The sequence below is a fragment of the Parambassis ranga genome, chromosome 2 (genome assembly GCF_900634625.1).
Source record: "Parambassis ranga chromosome 2, fParRan2.1, whole genome shotgun sequence".
Lineage (NCBI taxonomy): Eukaryota > Metazoa > Chordata > Actinopteri > Ambassidae > Parambassis > Parambassis ranga.
In genome coordinates, this window is record NC_041023.1 from 43,134,955 (window position 1) to 43,148,791 (window position 13,837).

Here is a 13,837-nt window from a genome sequence, read left to right on the forward strand (position 1 = left end):
CGCTCTTGTCTGTGGCTACACTTGTGACAAGGCTGCAGCATCGGGCCAATGAAATTACAGCTGTCGTTAGCTGAATGAGAGGATTGAGTAGATCCTGCTGCTTTGTGTTGGGATTTGTGCTGAAATAGGACAAGGTCAAATCTGTAAACTGCATCTAGTTGGTCCTGCCAAAGTGGCAACGGGAAGGAAAAAAACATATTATGAAGTGACAGAAAGCTTCAGGTTTTGTTGAGGCATCCTCCCTAACCTTGGCCAAAGTCTTCCATGGTTTGTCCTGTCCACCACCACCACCTCACACCTCTCCCCCAGCAGCTCGGTCCCCACCAGGTGGTTTGACTTTACAGCCACTTTTCCACTTGAGGACTTAATGCAGACACACAATCCCAGCTGGAACCCATTAGGTCCACAGCTCAGCCACCTAAGCCGAGATCATAACACCAGCTCAATCAGCTGATACAGGAGGGCCTCCGAACGGACAGATTACGTCCACTGTTTTGATCCCAACAAGGCCACATCGGGGGTTTTGTTTATTGATAAGTGGCTGACTCATCTTTGGAAGGATAATGATTTAGATTTTTGGTGCTGACTGTTCGGCTATGGACTGTTTTGGACTGCCTGCCTCCTGATGTGTGAAAGATCAAGGTGTGTGCAGATGGTCCTCAGGTCACTCAGGGCACCGCTCTGTCTCTCACTCTCTCACTGACTCTCTGCTGCATGACACCCACAGACAGCAGCTAGTTTAGCCTCTGGCTGACCTGGCCTTGGCACCTTGTCAGGTAGCACTCGTGGTTGGAAGTTTCTTGGTTGATTTCCCGAATTATTTTTAAATAATGCAGTCAGTTTGAACACAGTCAAGTGTTCTTTTGTGTATTTTTTTTTTGGTGTGAATCTGGCCATGGTCTGGTCTGCGTTTTTGGTCTGCTCCGAGGGTCTTTAAAGGTCTGTGAGGTCACTGAAGGCTGAGCCGGGGGCTGAGCAGAGAGACATCTGTCCAGGCCTGGAAGGATTTCACGCTTCTGGCCGTCCAGATGATTTAGGCCCTCCAGGACTACCTGCTGGGAGAGGCTCCCAGCAGGTTAACCTGACACAGATGGATCCCGACGCTGCACTGAACACACACATTAAGAAACGCACACACATGCACGCACACAATACAGTCTATGAGGGTAAAGACAGATGCAAGTGTGAACATATAGGAACAAAAACAGAGCTGACATGCAGAAGTTTAACGCCACACAAACTCTCACACCCACACAGCAGCATGTCACAGGCAGACTGATGTATGTCATACCACACAGGCATCACACAGACCAGTCAAACAACTGCAGCTAGTGCCAAAGAATTTCCCTTTTTTTTACTGACTGATGGGTAGTTCTGCTGTCAGACCGTCTCAAAATTAAATGCTTGCAGTTTGTGGACAGATCAATTACTATTAAAATCTCTGATTTGTCAGCTAGTCGATTATTATACTGATTATTTGGGAGTACTCAGTCGAATTGAATCAGCATGTCGCTACAGTTCCTATAAGTTACGTTTTGTATTTGCTGGTATTTTTTTTTAATGAAAGGAAGAATTGGTTAAAAAAAATAGCAGTGTAATGGCTCAGTAATACAGAAAAAAGCAAACAGGAAGCACAAATGTCTCTGAGAGCATAGAAGTTACATCATGTTTATTTGAATCACATACCACCCACTGCAAAAAAAAAAAAAAGAGGAAAAAAAAATCCCCTTTAATGGCTAACCAAATTTGTCCAGCGGGTCTGACTTACTCATCCCAGTCGTCTCTCTTAATTCTGTAAAGCTGGCTGTAAACTTCCCTCTGTGGAGTGGCAGGGATCAGCAACATCTGGCTAGGACATCAGGAAACGCCTCTCTTTCTCTCTGTAACACACACACTCACACACACACACACTCACTGAAGCACACTGGTACTCAGAACGTGCACTCCAGTGAGCGTGAGGCTTATGAACATCTGGCTTCCCAGACTTCTCCCGAGAGGGAATCAACTTTTTGTTGTTTTTCACCGACTGCCTCTCATTTCATTTTTCGGTCATTCTCCTTTTTGTCTGTATGAGTATGGACACATTTAGCTTAGCTGAGCGAGATCTGTCAGGATCAAGTGTAAAGAACCTCTAATTACATTCCTGCATAATTCATTTGTCTGTGGGGCCTATTTTGGTTTCTTTTTAGAGCCAAATAAAGCGAGCTGCTGTGCTGCTGTGTTGGTTTCCTCAGGGGGTGCCCTGCTTTAACCATCAGCCCCATTGAGAGCCTGTTTCTACACACATTAGTGGTTAATTATTATCAGCCCGCAGCCATAATGAGCTCTGCATCGACCTGTGGCTGTATGTGTAGCAGTAATATTACTTAATGGAAAAACAATCAGCCAGCTTTTTTCCCCATTGAGCAGCTTAAGGAGTTTGCATAGATAATAGTTGATCGATCACAGAGAAAATAGGAAGGGGTGGAATGTGTGAGTGTTTGCTAAAATTAAAGCCTTGTAGTAATTTGAATAAAAAAATCCACCCCGCCTGCACAGATCTGTTTCTCGGCTCAGTCAGAAGTCACTGAAACTTCCAAAGGAGACACAATGTGGCTTGACTTAACACTATAATGAAAAACTGTGGCTTTTCACATCTGTCTTCAAATAAAGCTTTAACCAAGAAAAGATCTATGCAGCAAAGTAAACGTATAGATCCAAATGCTACTTTTTAGGATTTGTTTTTTTTTGGTCATTTGTGGAGGCAAAGCTTCCAGGACTTCTTGGCAGGCCAGCTGCGAACGTGACTTTCCTCCTGCTCACATGTCAGTGATCCATTACAGCTCATCAACCCATCGTCACATCCTTTATAAAATGTCTATTAGTGTTACCTGTACGTTATTATTAAGACGTTTGCAGTTAAAATAATATATAACAATATCATCAAGATGACACCGGTTCTGGTTGTATTAATTGATATATTCACAACAAATATTTATTATAGTTTAAGTTCCTTTTTGAATACAAGATGTTTTTGTAACAACCACAGACAGACGTGCATCATATGGCTTTGTTTGGTGCTCGGCTTTCTATTTTCCATTTGAAGGAAACAAAAAGAGCATAACCAGAATGCAGTTCTTGAAAACAGACCGATGGAGCAGCGTCACACTGCTCTGAAGTCTGTATTTGTGAATTCCTGTGGAGACGTGGTGAAAAAACTCGCACACATGCATGTGACCTCCGCATTCACATCCCAGAAATGGCTGACATTTTTAAAAAAGATGACTTTTAAACTTGTTTGATGGCTCTTTACCATGCAGTTGTCACAATGCTGGATTTATATAGTTATTATATGTATGTATATATCTCCTCTGAGTGTTGTCATTCCTTGTGAGACCACTGGCTAATGCTAGCTACAGACCAACGTCATGCACTTCCTAGCATAAACGTGGTTATAACTTTCTTTTTTCGTACATAGTAAAAATAAGAGGACTGTTTTACAGTCAGAATTCAAATGTGCGTCATTTTCGTGCACATTAAGCGGTGCAGGAGGTCGTCTGTGCGCTGACACAAATCTGATCCCTGACCAGCTGTTTAAGACGGCTCATCTTCTGTCGACAAACATCTGCGGTTCATCTCCACAGTTTGACGGGAAATGCAGGACTTGAGCTCCCTCATGCTCCTCTCTTCACTCCCTTCCTCTCGCTCTCAGTTCTCCCTCTGATGTTTTGTTTTTGCAGCCATCTGCTCCTGCTTTCTGAAATACTGACTTTAATACACAGAGGCAGGCGAAGGCGAAAAGAAAACAAATTTAGTCCAAATCAGCGCTTCTCCGTCCACTTTATTTTTTTGGGAAAATGACACGGAACATATCCTCCACATTGCATGTTTGACCTTTCACCTCTTTGATTCGTCACATCCAGCATGCAGGTGTTCGGCCTCACACCTGTTAGCACACAAAAAGCACACATAGATATCCATAAATAGTTCTTTTGCCAAAACGCTCCTTGCAGAATGTTTGGTCGTTGTGTCAGCGTCAAGTGGAGATGATTAATTACCACAGCAAATACACTGGATGATGTGGCTCAGTGTTCCAACAGTGGTTGCAATTCAAAATTTGTATCACAACGTTGCATTATCAACATTTAATTGCACCAAACTTAAAGAGGAACACCGTATAGACAGCGCCTATGACAGCCGAACACCACGATAAGGACGAAACACATGTACACTGACAGACTGACGTCAGACTCACAAACACAGACAGACAGAGTTATGCTTTAGATGGTATGTTACAGACCACACAATGTGCCGGCTGTGTGTTAAAACAGTTATTCACGGTCTCGCATTCTGCTGCCTAGAGCCAGAGATGAGTCGGCCTTGTAACCTGAACTTCTGCCCTCTGTGTGTGTGTGTGTGCTGATGTTGTTTGCATATGACTTTGAAACTGTACATTTAAAAATGATGTGGATTGTGGATAACTTTACCCATTTTCCACCAAATTACTTGGTCTCAGCTGCAGCAAATTGGATTCATTGTCAGCTCTGGAGCAGCCCGGCTTGCTGAATATGGGATGCTTTACTGTCTTTTGTCAAGTGAGGCTTTGTAAATAACTTAGATTTCCTCCTCTGGATGCCTGCCAGTAGCTGTTCACTTTAAACTACTCGAGCTCCACAGCTTTCTCTGAGCAGCCGACTGCAAAACGGACCCCAGACTCTTGACCCCAGACTCTTGACCCCTTTGAGGCGCTGAGAGCCATATTTAAGCTAATATTTCTGTACGGAAGAGCTAAAGCAAGCACCCAAAGTGTCCATGGTGTGTACTGTATATCTTGAACCGGTGGCTTTTGTTGCTGGATTGTCAGGGTGACATATATCTGGCTGTGGAGCTGATGATGGTGACTGTAAACATTGTTCCACATCTACATTCAAGTGTACCTATTTCAGTCAAAACAAACACAAAGTATACACGTGCTATAGTAAAAGCACATGCACGAATTTCCCCACATTCATCATACTGCTCCAACAGTGATAGCGCTCCCATCAGGATGGAGGCTCCTTCCTTTACCCTATGACAGCGAGAAGTCTTCCCATACACCGGGTGGCCACAGAGGGCCCCCACGCACCGATGACATCAGCGTCAAGCCTGGAGGAGCTCTGTGACAGCCGTATGTAAATTGAATATGAGTAATGGCTTCCCCGCATCACCTCTCGCCACCTCTGGGCCACCGCGATGAGAGACAGGGAGAGGGGATGGAGAAGAGGGAGAGCTCCACAAGTGCGTCTGCTTTTGAAGTGTGAGAGGAGGGTTAGAGGGTTAGCAGCCAGACAGACAATGTGTAAGTCAGCCATTGTTTCATTCTGGACAAAATAAACCCACAAATGATGAAGAAAGGTGTTTCCCGGGATGTCTGTGGTGTCTGTGTTCTCACCACTTAATGGCTGACCAACATGGTGCACTGCAAAGTCTGGAAGTAATGCCTCTCAAGGGGGGAAGAGGATGGGAGTGTGATCACTATTTTCATCGATGACCCTCTTGTTCTCACAGCTTGGGTTTTCTCAGTGGAGTGAAGTGGTTCACACACACACACAGAGAAGGACAGAGACAGTGAAACCGAGTGATAGAGGCAGTGGGAAGATAAAGTGCTTCCACATGTGGAAGGCATGAAGAAGGCAGAGGTGCGTGTGACCACCCATACAACAAGAGGGGATTCCCAGGTGTCCCTGCCTTTGTTCTCACTGTGTTTGTCTGTGTATACGTGTTAGTGCATCCACAGGAAATCTCCATGAGAAATCTGCATTAAAGACAAACAGTAAATAATCAATATAAGCTGTCACAACGGTGACCGCGATGCTCAGTTCTCATAATAATAACTTCATATTGTCCATGTTTTCTCTCATTGCAATATGAATGAGTGAGGAAGCAGATTAAAAAGCACCCAGCAGCAGCCTGGATTGATGTGCTGTCTTGCCACATAGCTGCGGCTGGAGATGCACTGTCATTTCCTGACGCTTGCTTTTTAATTAGAGCCGAATAACTGTCCTTAAGCGCGCCTTCTTCTCAGTAGCTATATATTGGAAAAAAACATCTTTTTGTAGTAAATTTGTTTTTATAAAAAAAGAAGAAGATTGAGTTCACAGGAACCCAAAAATGTCATTTTTATCTCTGTATGACAAAGATCTAGACGCTTGATTTGTGTGATGTTACCACTGTTTCGCTCCTAAACCAAACTTTACACAAAGCTCCCTCCTGAAAAAATGGATGTTTTTACAGCGAGCCTTTTGTGTGACAACAGTTCAACATCTACACGATTTGCAATTAAAAACAGTTTTGGCCTACAGTGTGTGTGTTTATGATGTCCTCACCACAGCCACCTTCTCCTCATCCCACTCTGCTCAAATCACCCCCTGATGGGCAGAGTAAACAAGTGGCGCTGGGTATATCCTCCATGTAATCTGGATTTAGCTCGGTGAGATCACGGCTGTTGGAGCAGAGACTCCCCCCCCCCCCCCCGGACTCTCAGTTGCATTGTGGGAGGCTCCTTCTCAATGCCACCTTTGTCTGTGTGTGTCTGAGATAGTGTGGTCCCGTTGACAGGCCACAATAACTCATGAGTAAACTTCCCCCTGTGGTGAGAACCCATCTTGGGTGAGTGTGTACTCCTGAAGTAAAAACACTGGGACAAGATGAGCGTCAAATGGTTTGAAATTCAGTCTTACTGTTTCTTGCTGCTCTCGACTGCTCTCACATGGAGGCTCACACACACACACACAGCAAATGTTATACCAAGTCAAGTGCAAGGGGGACGTGACCCCTCAGCAGTTCACAGCAAACTAATCACATTTTAAGAAAAAGAAAAGCAAAACGTTGCTTTAACTCAGACCTATAATTTATACTATGTTTGTGTATTTATTTTTCTACATTTTTGCAAAACATAGTATTATAGAAAATAAATAAACAGCTCTTCTTTTGGTGTGTTAAATTTAGCCGGTTTCGTATGCAGTGTGAAAAGGCCGATCTGATGTGGAACCAGCTGGATATCTGCAGTAATTTAGAGGGAAGAAAGTTGAAGGACCTCTCTCTCTCTCTCTGTCTTTCTCTTTGTCTTCCTCCTCTTCTGTCCTCATGAAGGCAGCAGCTGTGAAGGAATCACTTCCTTCTCTCCTTAGCACCGTCACCGTCACAGGGTTGTGATCTAAGAGGCTCTGCATGGATGCATTTTATGTGCGTTTGTCTTTGTCCTCAGAAGGCTTTCTTACTTCTGTGTTGAGAAGTTAAACAACAGTGCGAACACCTAAATTGAGTGAGGTCACACACACGGCCGTCTCTTTTTGCTCGGATGACAGGTGTTTCTGTTTACTGTAACCATGCAGTGTGTCACAGAATGTTTGTAGTGGCCAATGAGAAGATTAGACATTCACAAAACCCCTAAAATTCCTTTCAATCGACTTTAAAGCACCCAAAGAGGAACGTCCTATACTTTAAAACTCATAAAAATGAAATTACAGAGGCTAAAAACCTGATTTAAATCATATTATGTGCATCAAATCTTAACATTTGTGAGTGAAGTGTGAATTATTATAGGAAGAGATATACATGTGCGACAAATATTACAGCATCAGTGCATGAAGGCTGAGAGGTCACCATGCACTGCTGACTCTCTGAGGCGATGCAAATTTCTGGCAGAAAGAATGGGAGACACACCAGTGTGTGTGTGCGTGTGCGTGTGTGTGAAATATATATAGACACAATTTCTATTTAGAAATTCACTTTTTGCAGTGCTGCACTTTGTGGTTGTTATATAACAGAGTTGTGAGGCTGTTAATGCTTCGTTTTGTGCGTGTGGTTCTACCTGCTGCTCTGAATCCAACTCCTTCCTCCTTTAAACGGCAGAGATTTCCAGTGTGTATTCTCTTTTTATTGCTATCATTTGCATATAAATTAAATCCATATTGTGCCTGCGAGGCAGACTGTGCTAACTATGCAAACGACCCCTGGCTTTTCTTTGTTTTACAGATAAACCCTCGGCTTCCTCAATGACAAGGTGGGAGGGAGGGGGGGAGAGAAATCCTCTCGCTGTTTCATAATTGTATGAATTTTAAATACACTGTCATAAGAGCCTCTTCCGCATTCACAGCAGGGAATGAAACTATCATTATAATATTAGAGCTACAGGGTTAGCTGACCGTGAAGAGCCAGGCAGCCTCTTCATCTCTGTTCACACATGCAGGCCAGATGGCCAGAAATGGCTGGATTTAGAATCACATTAATGCTCCGTGTGTGTTTTCTAAACATTTACACCATTTAATTCCTAAAGTACAGAAGTGTCTTTAAGTTATTTTACATCTAATCTATTGTTCTGTGCTGTACACAAGCAAATGTCGTATGATTATAACAGAATAAATTAGATTCTGTCAAGCTGAAATCAAGTCCCATAAATATTTATTGATTTTTTTTTTTTACTGACATTAAATTAGCCCTAATATTACTGCTGGTCCCCTGGAAGCCCCTTCAAGGATCTCTGGAGGTTTTCATTGGCTGCAGGGAAACTGATTATACAGTTCATCTGCACCATAAACAAGAACCTGACTGTGGAAAAAATAAATCTTTGCACCTTTTCCGGATGTAAAGTCCTCCTAGATAAACAAAGGTCATTTAAAAAAAAAAAAAAAAAAAAAAAGATAAACTGGTAATTAAAATCTAAAAACATGCAGAATAACCTGCCTATAACCTGACAGCGATTCCCTGGTCGTCATTACTGAAATCAATTATTAACACGCTATGCTGTGCGCTTATTAAATCTCTGCTCTATAGGCAGAGCTGAACACAAACGCAGCACTTGAAATAATTAAAAAGCCTGAAACGCGGAGGCCGTGAACTCCTCCGCTGCAGACCTCTGCAGGCTCGTTAGCTCTTAATTAAATAATCCGATCTGCGATCAGTTGTATATGAGCCACGCAACAAATAGAAACAATATGAAGAGCTGAGGAGCGCAGGAAGCCCCACCGGAAGCCCTGCACGGTTTTTAGACATCAAAAATAAACCTCGAGGTGAGAGAGCGGCTCTGACCTGTTTCTATGTTTTAGAGAAAAAACGGATTTTATTCTTAAATATTACCGGTATTTGAATTAATATTAATGTTTTGCATTGAAGGTTTAGGCACATTTTTAACTCAGTAAATGATATTTTGTGAAAGAGGGTTAAACTAGTTAAAGAAAAGTGTAAAAAAAAAAAAAAGTAATAATGCATCTGAAGAATTTAAATGACGGAACCAAATATCTATGAAGATTTTTCTAAAGCAAGGCGAGAACACCACCTAAAACAGCGTCTTGCAGAAGATAAAGAGGAATTAAAATAACCTCTTCACAGCCTAACATAAAGAAAAATCATAATCATATCTATAGTGCAAACAATTCCTCATAATCCATTAAAGTTCGTCTTCTCTTTTTGACCTTGGGGTACAACATAAACACACACGCCGTGTCACAGAGTTCACAGCCAGGCTCTATCAAATCTGATCCTGAGGTCAAGTCAGGGCGAACGGGGCGAAATCAAACCCAAGTAGGAAAAAGAGAAGAGCGTCTCCCCTCAGATGATGAGACAATATCATCATTTATGCAACCAGACTGCATGTATTCACTGAAGTTCAGCGAGGGGCTTCCCAGGGATGTGAAAACTTGTGAATGCCCAGAATAGTTTAATAGCTGAAATGTTATCCATTAGGGAGTGAAAGGGGGACGTGCGGGTGGCTTCCTCAGTGTGTGTGTTTATATCTCCAATAATATCATTTTTATACATAAAGAATTTAAATTAATTAAAAACAAAATTGGCAAGAAAGAATTAAAATTGGCGGATTGCTCCTTTAAAATTGCATACACCCATTTTAAAATTAAAGGTCGTGCGTGCTGCGAGTCAAATGACAAAATATTCATAATAATAATAATAATAATGTAAAATGTGTTTTAAAATTCCCCATTACAATCATTGTTGATTTCCAAATCTTCCAACAAACCGATTTTATTTTGTAGGCATTTTTAAGAAATAAAAAAAAGAATAATTTAGTCCATTATCTACCGTTCTCTCTGTCTCTCTCTCCTTTTTTTTTATTTCAGACTACATGTGAACATATTAAAATCTTTGGCTTGTTTGCGGACTTGTGTTTTTTGAAGGAAAATATGGTGCAAAAATATATGGAGGACAGGAGAGAGACCACAAGGACCAATGGAGCCAGTCAAGACACTCTAAAAACAGTGAGAACAGACAGAAAGGATCCGGATGAGAATGAATATGAAATTAAATATACTGTGTACAACATGATAACTGCGTGGCTATATAAACTTTAATAACGATCGTTCATTTATATAATTATGTCCATATACTGTTACCATTAACAGAAATCTGTGTTTTTAAATAGCGTGTCCCCCACTTTCATTTTTTTTTTCCATTATCTCCATTAGAGTCTTGTGACGCGGGCCTCTGCGCAGGGGGAAGTGTCCGGGGCCGCACATTATTCACTCTCCTCTTTGTCGTCCTTCACGGTGGTCGTGGAGTGGTTGTAAAGTCCTTGCGCCATGAGCTGCAGGGCCAGGCCGTTCTTGTAGCCGGTGGCCTTTTTAATCTTGGCCCTCTTATTCTGGAACCAGATTTTAATCTGGGACTCGTTCAGGTTGAGTTCCTGGGCCAGAGACTGTCTCCGCTGCTCCGTTATGTACCGGTTGGCCTGGAACTCGGTTTTCAGTCTCTGCAGCTGCTCGGCCGTGAACGCTGTCCTGGGCCGCTTGTCCTCCTTGCTGCTCTTCTTCTTTTTCAGTTTCCGTGTCCTTGGGCCTGGTGTGGAAACGACAATAGGAATAAAATATTTATTCTAATGTTACACAGAGGGCGCACAGAGCTGCGCTCCATCTTATTATCGACGGAGCGTCTCAATGATGAGTGATGATTGCGCCTTATTATCAAATGTAGGTCACCGGTATGAGTGATTTGGTGCGTGCGTAAAGCTGCGGAGACGCACGTCTCTTTTTGTGGTGACTCTTCACAATATGGACATTATGTTTGGACTATATGTGAAGAGGCACACCGTGCGTTTTTAAAGGCCTCCATCCAAACCAGGACGCATTAAAATAAGACACCAATCCAGTGTCTTATACATAAAAACACACTCATACTGGCTTCATACGCACCACAATGAGTTAATAATAACAACAAGAGAAGAGCTAATAACCCATTATAATAAGATTTTTATATTTTACTCCGTGAGTTATATGCTTTAGGCGTGATTATTAAGTTAAGCAGTTTGGAAAGTTTGCACGTTTGTTTTTTTCTTTCTGGACATAAATCAGCCAATCAGAAGCCAGCATAATCCAAGAGCAGCACTTCTAGAGAAATACCCAAATAAACAACAGGCCAGGAATGTGTCTGAGACATGTGAGAGGACAAAAACAGCAGTCATCTTAATCTGCTGCTGTGTTTAAGTGACGCGAGCAGGTTTACGCATTACACCCATGTGGAGCTTTCTGTAAAAATCTAAGTGCCAAAAAAACAAGCAGCAAACCGCCGCCATGCTGCAAATACAAAAAAAAAATCCTCTTTTTGACAAGAACCCCTAAGCAGACTTTACAGGTCCACATCATCATCATCATCATCATCGACTTTCTCTCCAAACAATGCATGGAATCCATCCAGGACCACATTGCTTAATCATTTAACTGCAGCTTAATAATAATAATAAAAGAAAAGGGGGGACGCGGCCTGGAGGTGCAGGAGCTCGCACACACACAACTAAACGTGTATTGTGCAGCAACAACAAAGCGATTTAAGTTAAAGTGGAGATTTGTTGTCATGAAGATACACAGTGAACCCCCGGACCTGAACGAGGCATTAAAATATAATGTATAGGCTACATGTGCCAAAACCAAAAAAAGGGAGCACTACAGGCAGTGATAAACAACACACACAACATTTTAAACAACACAAATCTGAAGTATTAACCCCCAATTTAAAACTGTTTAACGTCATATTGATTTATAAATTTATCCCCATGTGTTATTTAACGCTTTTACATTCGAATTCCAAATATATAAACACTAAACGTCGGAGTCTGCACTTTTTCTCTTTGATAAACTACAACAATGGCGGAGTTTCTGACTCACACATGCAGAACACTTCACTTATCCTGTTATATCCAGCGTAAAATCAGAAGATAAACAAAAACCAGAATAAAGAGTTTTATCTGACGTCATTTAATATAAACATGTGTCTCAGATAATTCTGTTAATTTAATTGAACTCTTGAGTGTTGGCCCTCAGAGTCATAGCACGAATATTCAGTGAATAACTGGCATTGTTGTTTTTGACTTTCTGTTGTTTATGACCTGTACCGTAATGCATATATACCAAGCCAAACACCTTTTCATGATTTTCAAATGACCTCACGTCTTGTGGTCATATTCTGTGTTTGCTGGCGGATGAAAACAACATTTATACAAGAGAAGTTTTTTTCAGCCTAATATGATGCAACTGCACTTTAAATGATGACCTGTTTTTAAGTTTTAAACTAAGCCTGTAGGTCACATGTTTCGTTTTATTTACCTGCGTAATGTAGAAGAAGAGTTATGGTTTATAAAAACCCTCTGATTTGATCAGCTGGGATTCATTACGGTAAATTCAAGATGTTATTATTATGATGTTTTTTTTTTTAATATAAGTTTAATGAAACTGTGCAGGAGCCCAACAAAGTTCCCCCAGCACTCAGCTACCCCATTCGGGGACTTGTAGCGCCTTACCAGATGAGGGCCGGTCCGAGTACCGTGTACAGTAAACCCAAGCGGGCCACAGCATCGGCTGGCTTTCTTTCATTCTGGGCGGGGACCCTCCATTGCTGCCGCTCATAACCATAATTGACGAGGGGCTGTCTGCGTATCTGCCAGTCCCGTTGCTCGCCGGTTCGCCCTGCTTGGACGAGTTCTGCTTAGACGAAGGGGAGGACGACGACGACGACGAGGAAGAAGAGGGCGACGACGACGACGTGCTGTCGCTGCTGCAGTTGGAGTCCAGGCAGAGGCTGCCGGTGTGCGGCGGCCTCGCTCCCAGCGGGTTGACGTTCTCTCTGCCGGGCGTCTGGCTCCTGTCGCGGTAGCTGGGCTCTTTCCTGCAGCCGAAGTCCGGCCTCAGGATGTTGTCTATGAAAAAGTTCGTGGTTCTGTGCGCCTGCTGCGCAGCCTGGTGGGGTAGGATCATGGCAGGGGATGGGAGGTTCGGCGACAGGGACATGCTCTCCTCCTCGGTCGAGTCCCGGCCGCTGTTGGGCTCCTTTTGCTCTTCCATGGCTGGGTGAGAGGATTTCAGCCACTCCACGCCAAACTCCACTTGTTGCTCAATCTCCCGCCCCCTTCAGTATCCAATTAGACCGACAGCATGTAAAAACAAGCCTTTTTACTAGAATAAACACCTGTGCGCGTTAATAATATCACCTACAGCGGCGACATGTCCTCTCCTAACCGTCTTCCAAGACTTGGCATAGCGATCAGATCCACGTTGCGACCTGCCTCTCTCCACAGCAGCATAATATCTGTGTATTCGCTCTTCCCAAACTCTCCTAAAACCGTTATCTCCCCCCTCTCGTGCGTGCGTGCGTGTATTTATGTGTGTGTGTGTGGGTATTTTTCTCCATTCTCTTTACACTCAGCCGGAAGCACGTGTGCGCGTGCAACGGACCAATCAGGAGCTGAGCTGGTTCCTGTCACAGTTGACGACGACCAATTGGGGAAGAAAAAAAAAAAAAAAAAAAAAAAAAAAAATCCGCGGACCAGCACTCCTGCGCGCACACGCACACACAGCTCCCGCGCTCCTATAGTTTAGTT

At 42.9% G+C, this 13,837-nt stretch overlaps 1 protein-coding gene across 1 annotated transcript; it reads right to left on the reverse strand.

The window, feature by feature from the left end:
* Positions 1-10,135: 10,135 nt before the first annotated feature.
* On the reverse strand, positions 10,136-13,595 carry LOC114431731 (homeobox protein engrailed-1-like). Its single transcript, XM_028399335.1, has 3 exons — positions 13,452-13,595; positions 12,761-13,365; positions 10,136-10,806 (listed from the first exon to the last, which is right to left on the reverse strand). The coding sequence occupies exons 1-3, from the start codon at positions 13,538-13,540 to the stop codon at positions 10,487-10,489; spliced, it is 1,014 nt and encodes a 337-aa protein (XP_028255136.1). The 5' UTR covers positions 13,541-13,595; the 3' UTR covers positions 10,136-10,486.
* Between the last annotated feature and the right edge of the window lie 242 nt (positions 13,596-13,837).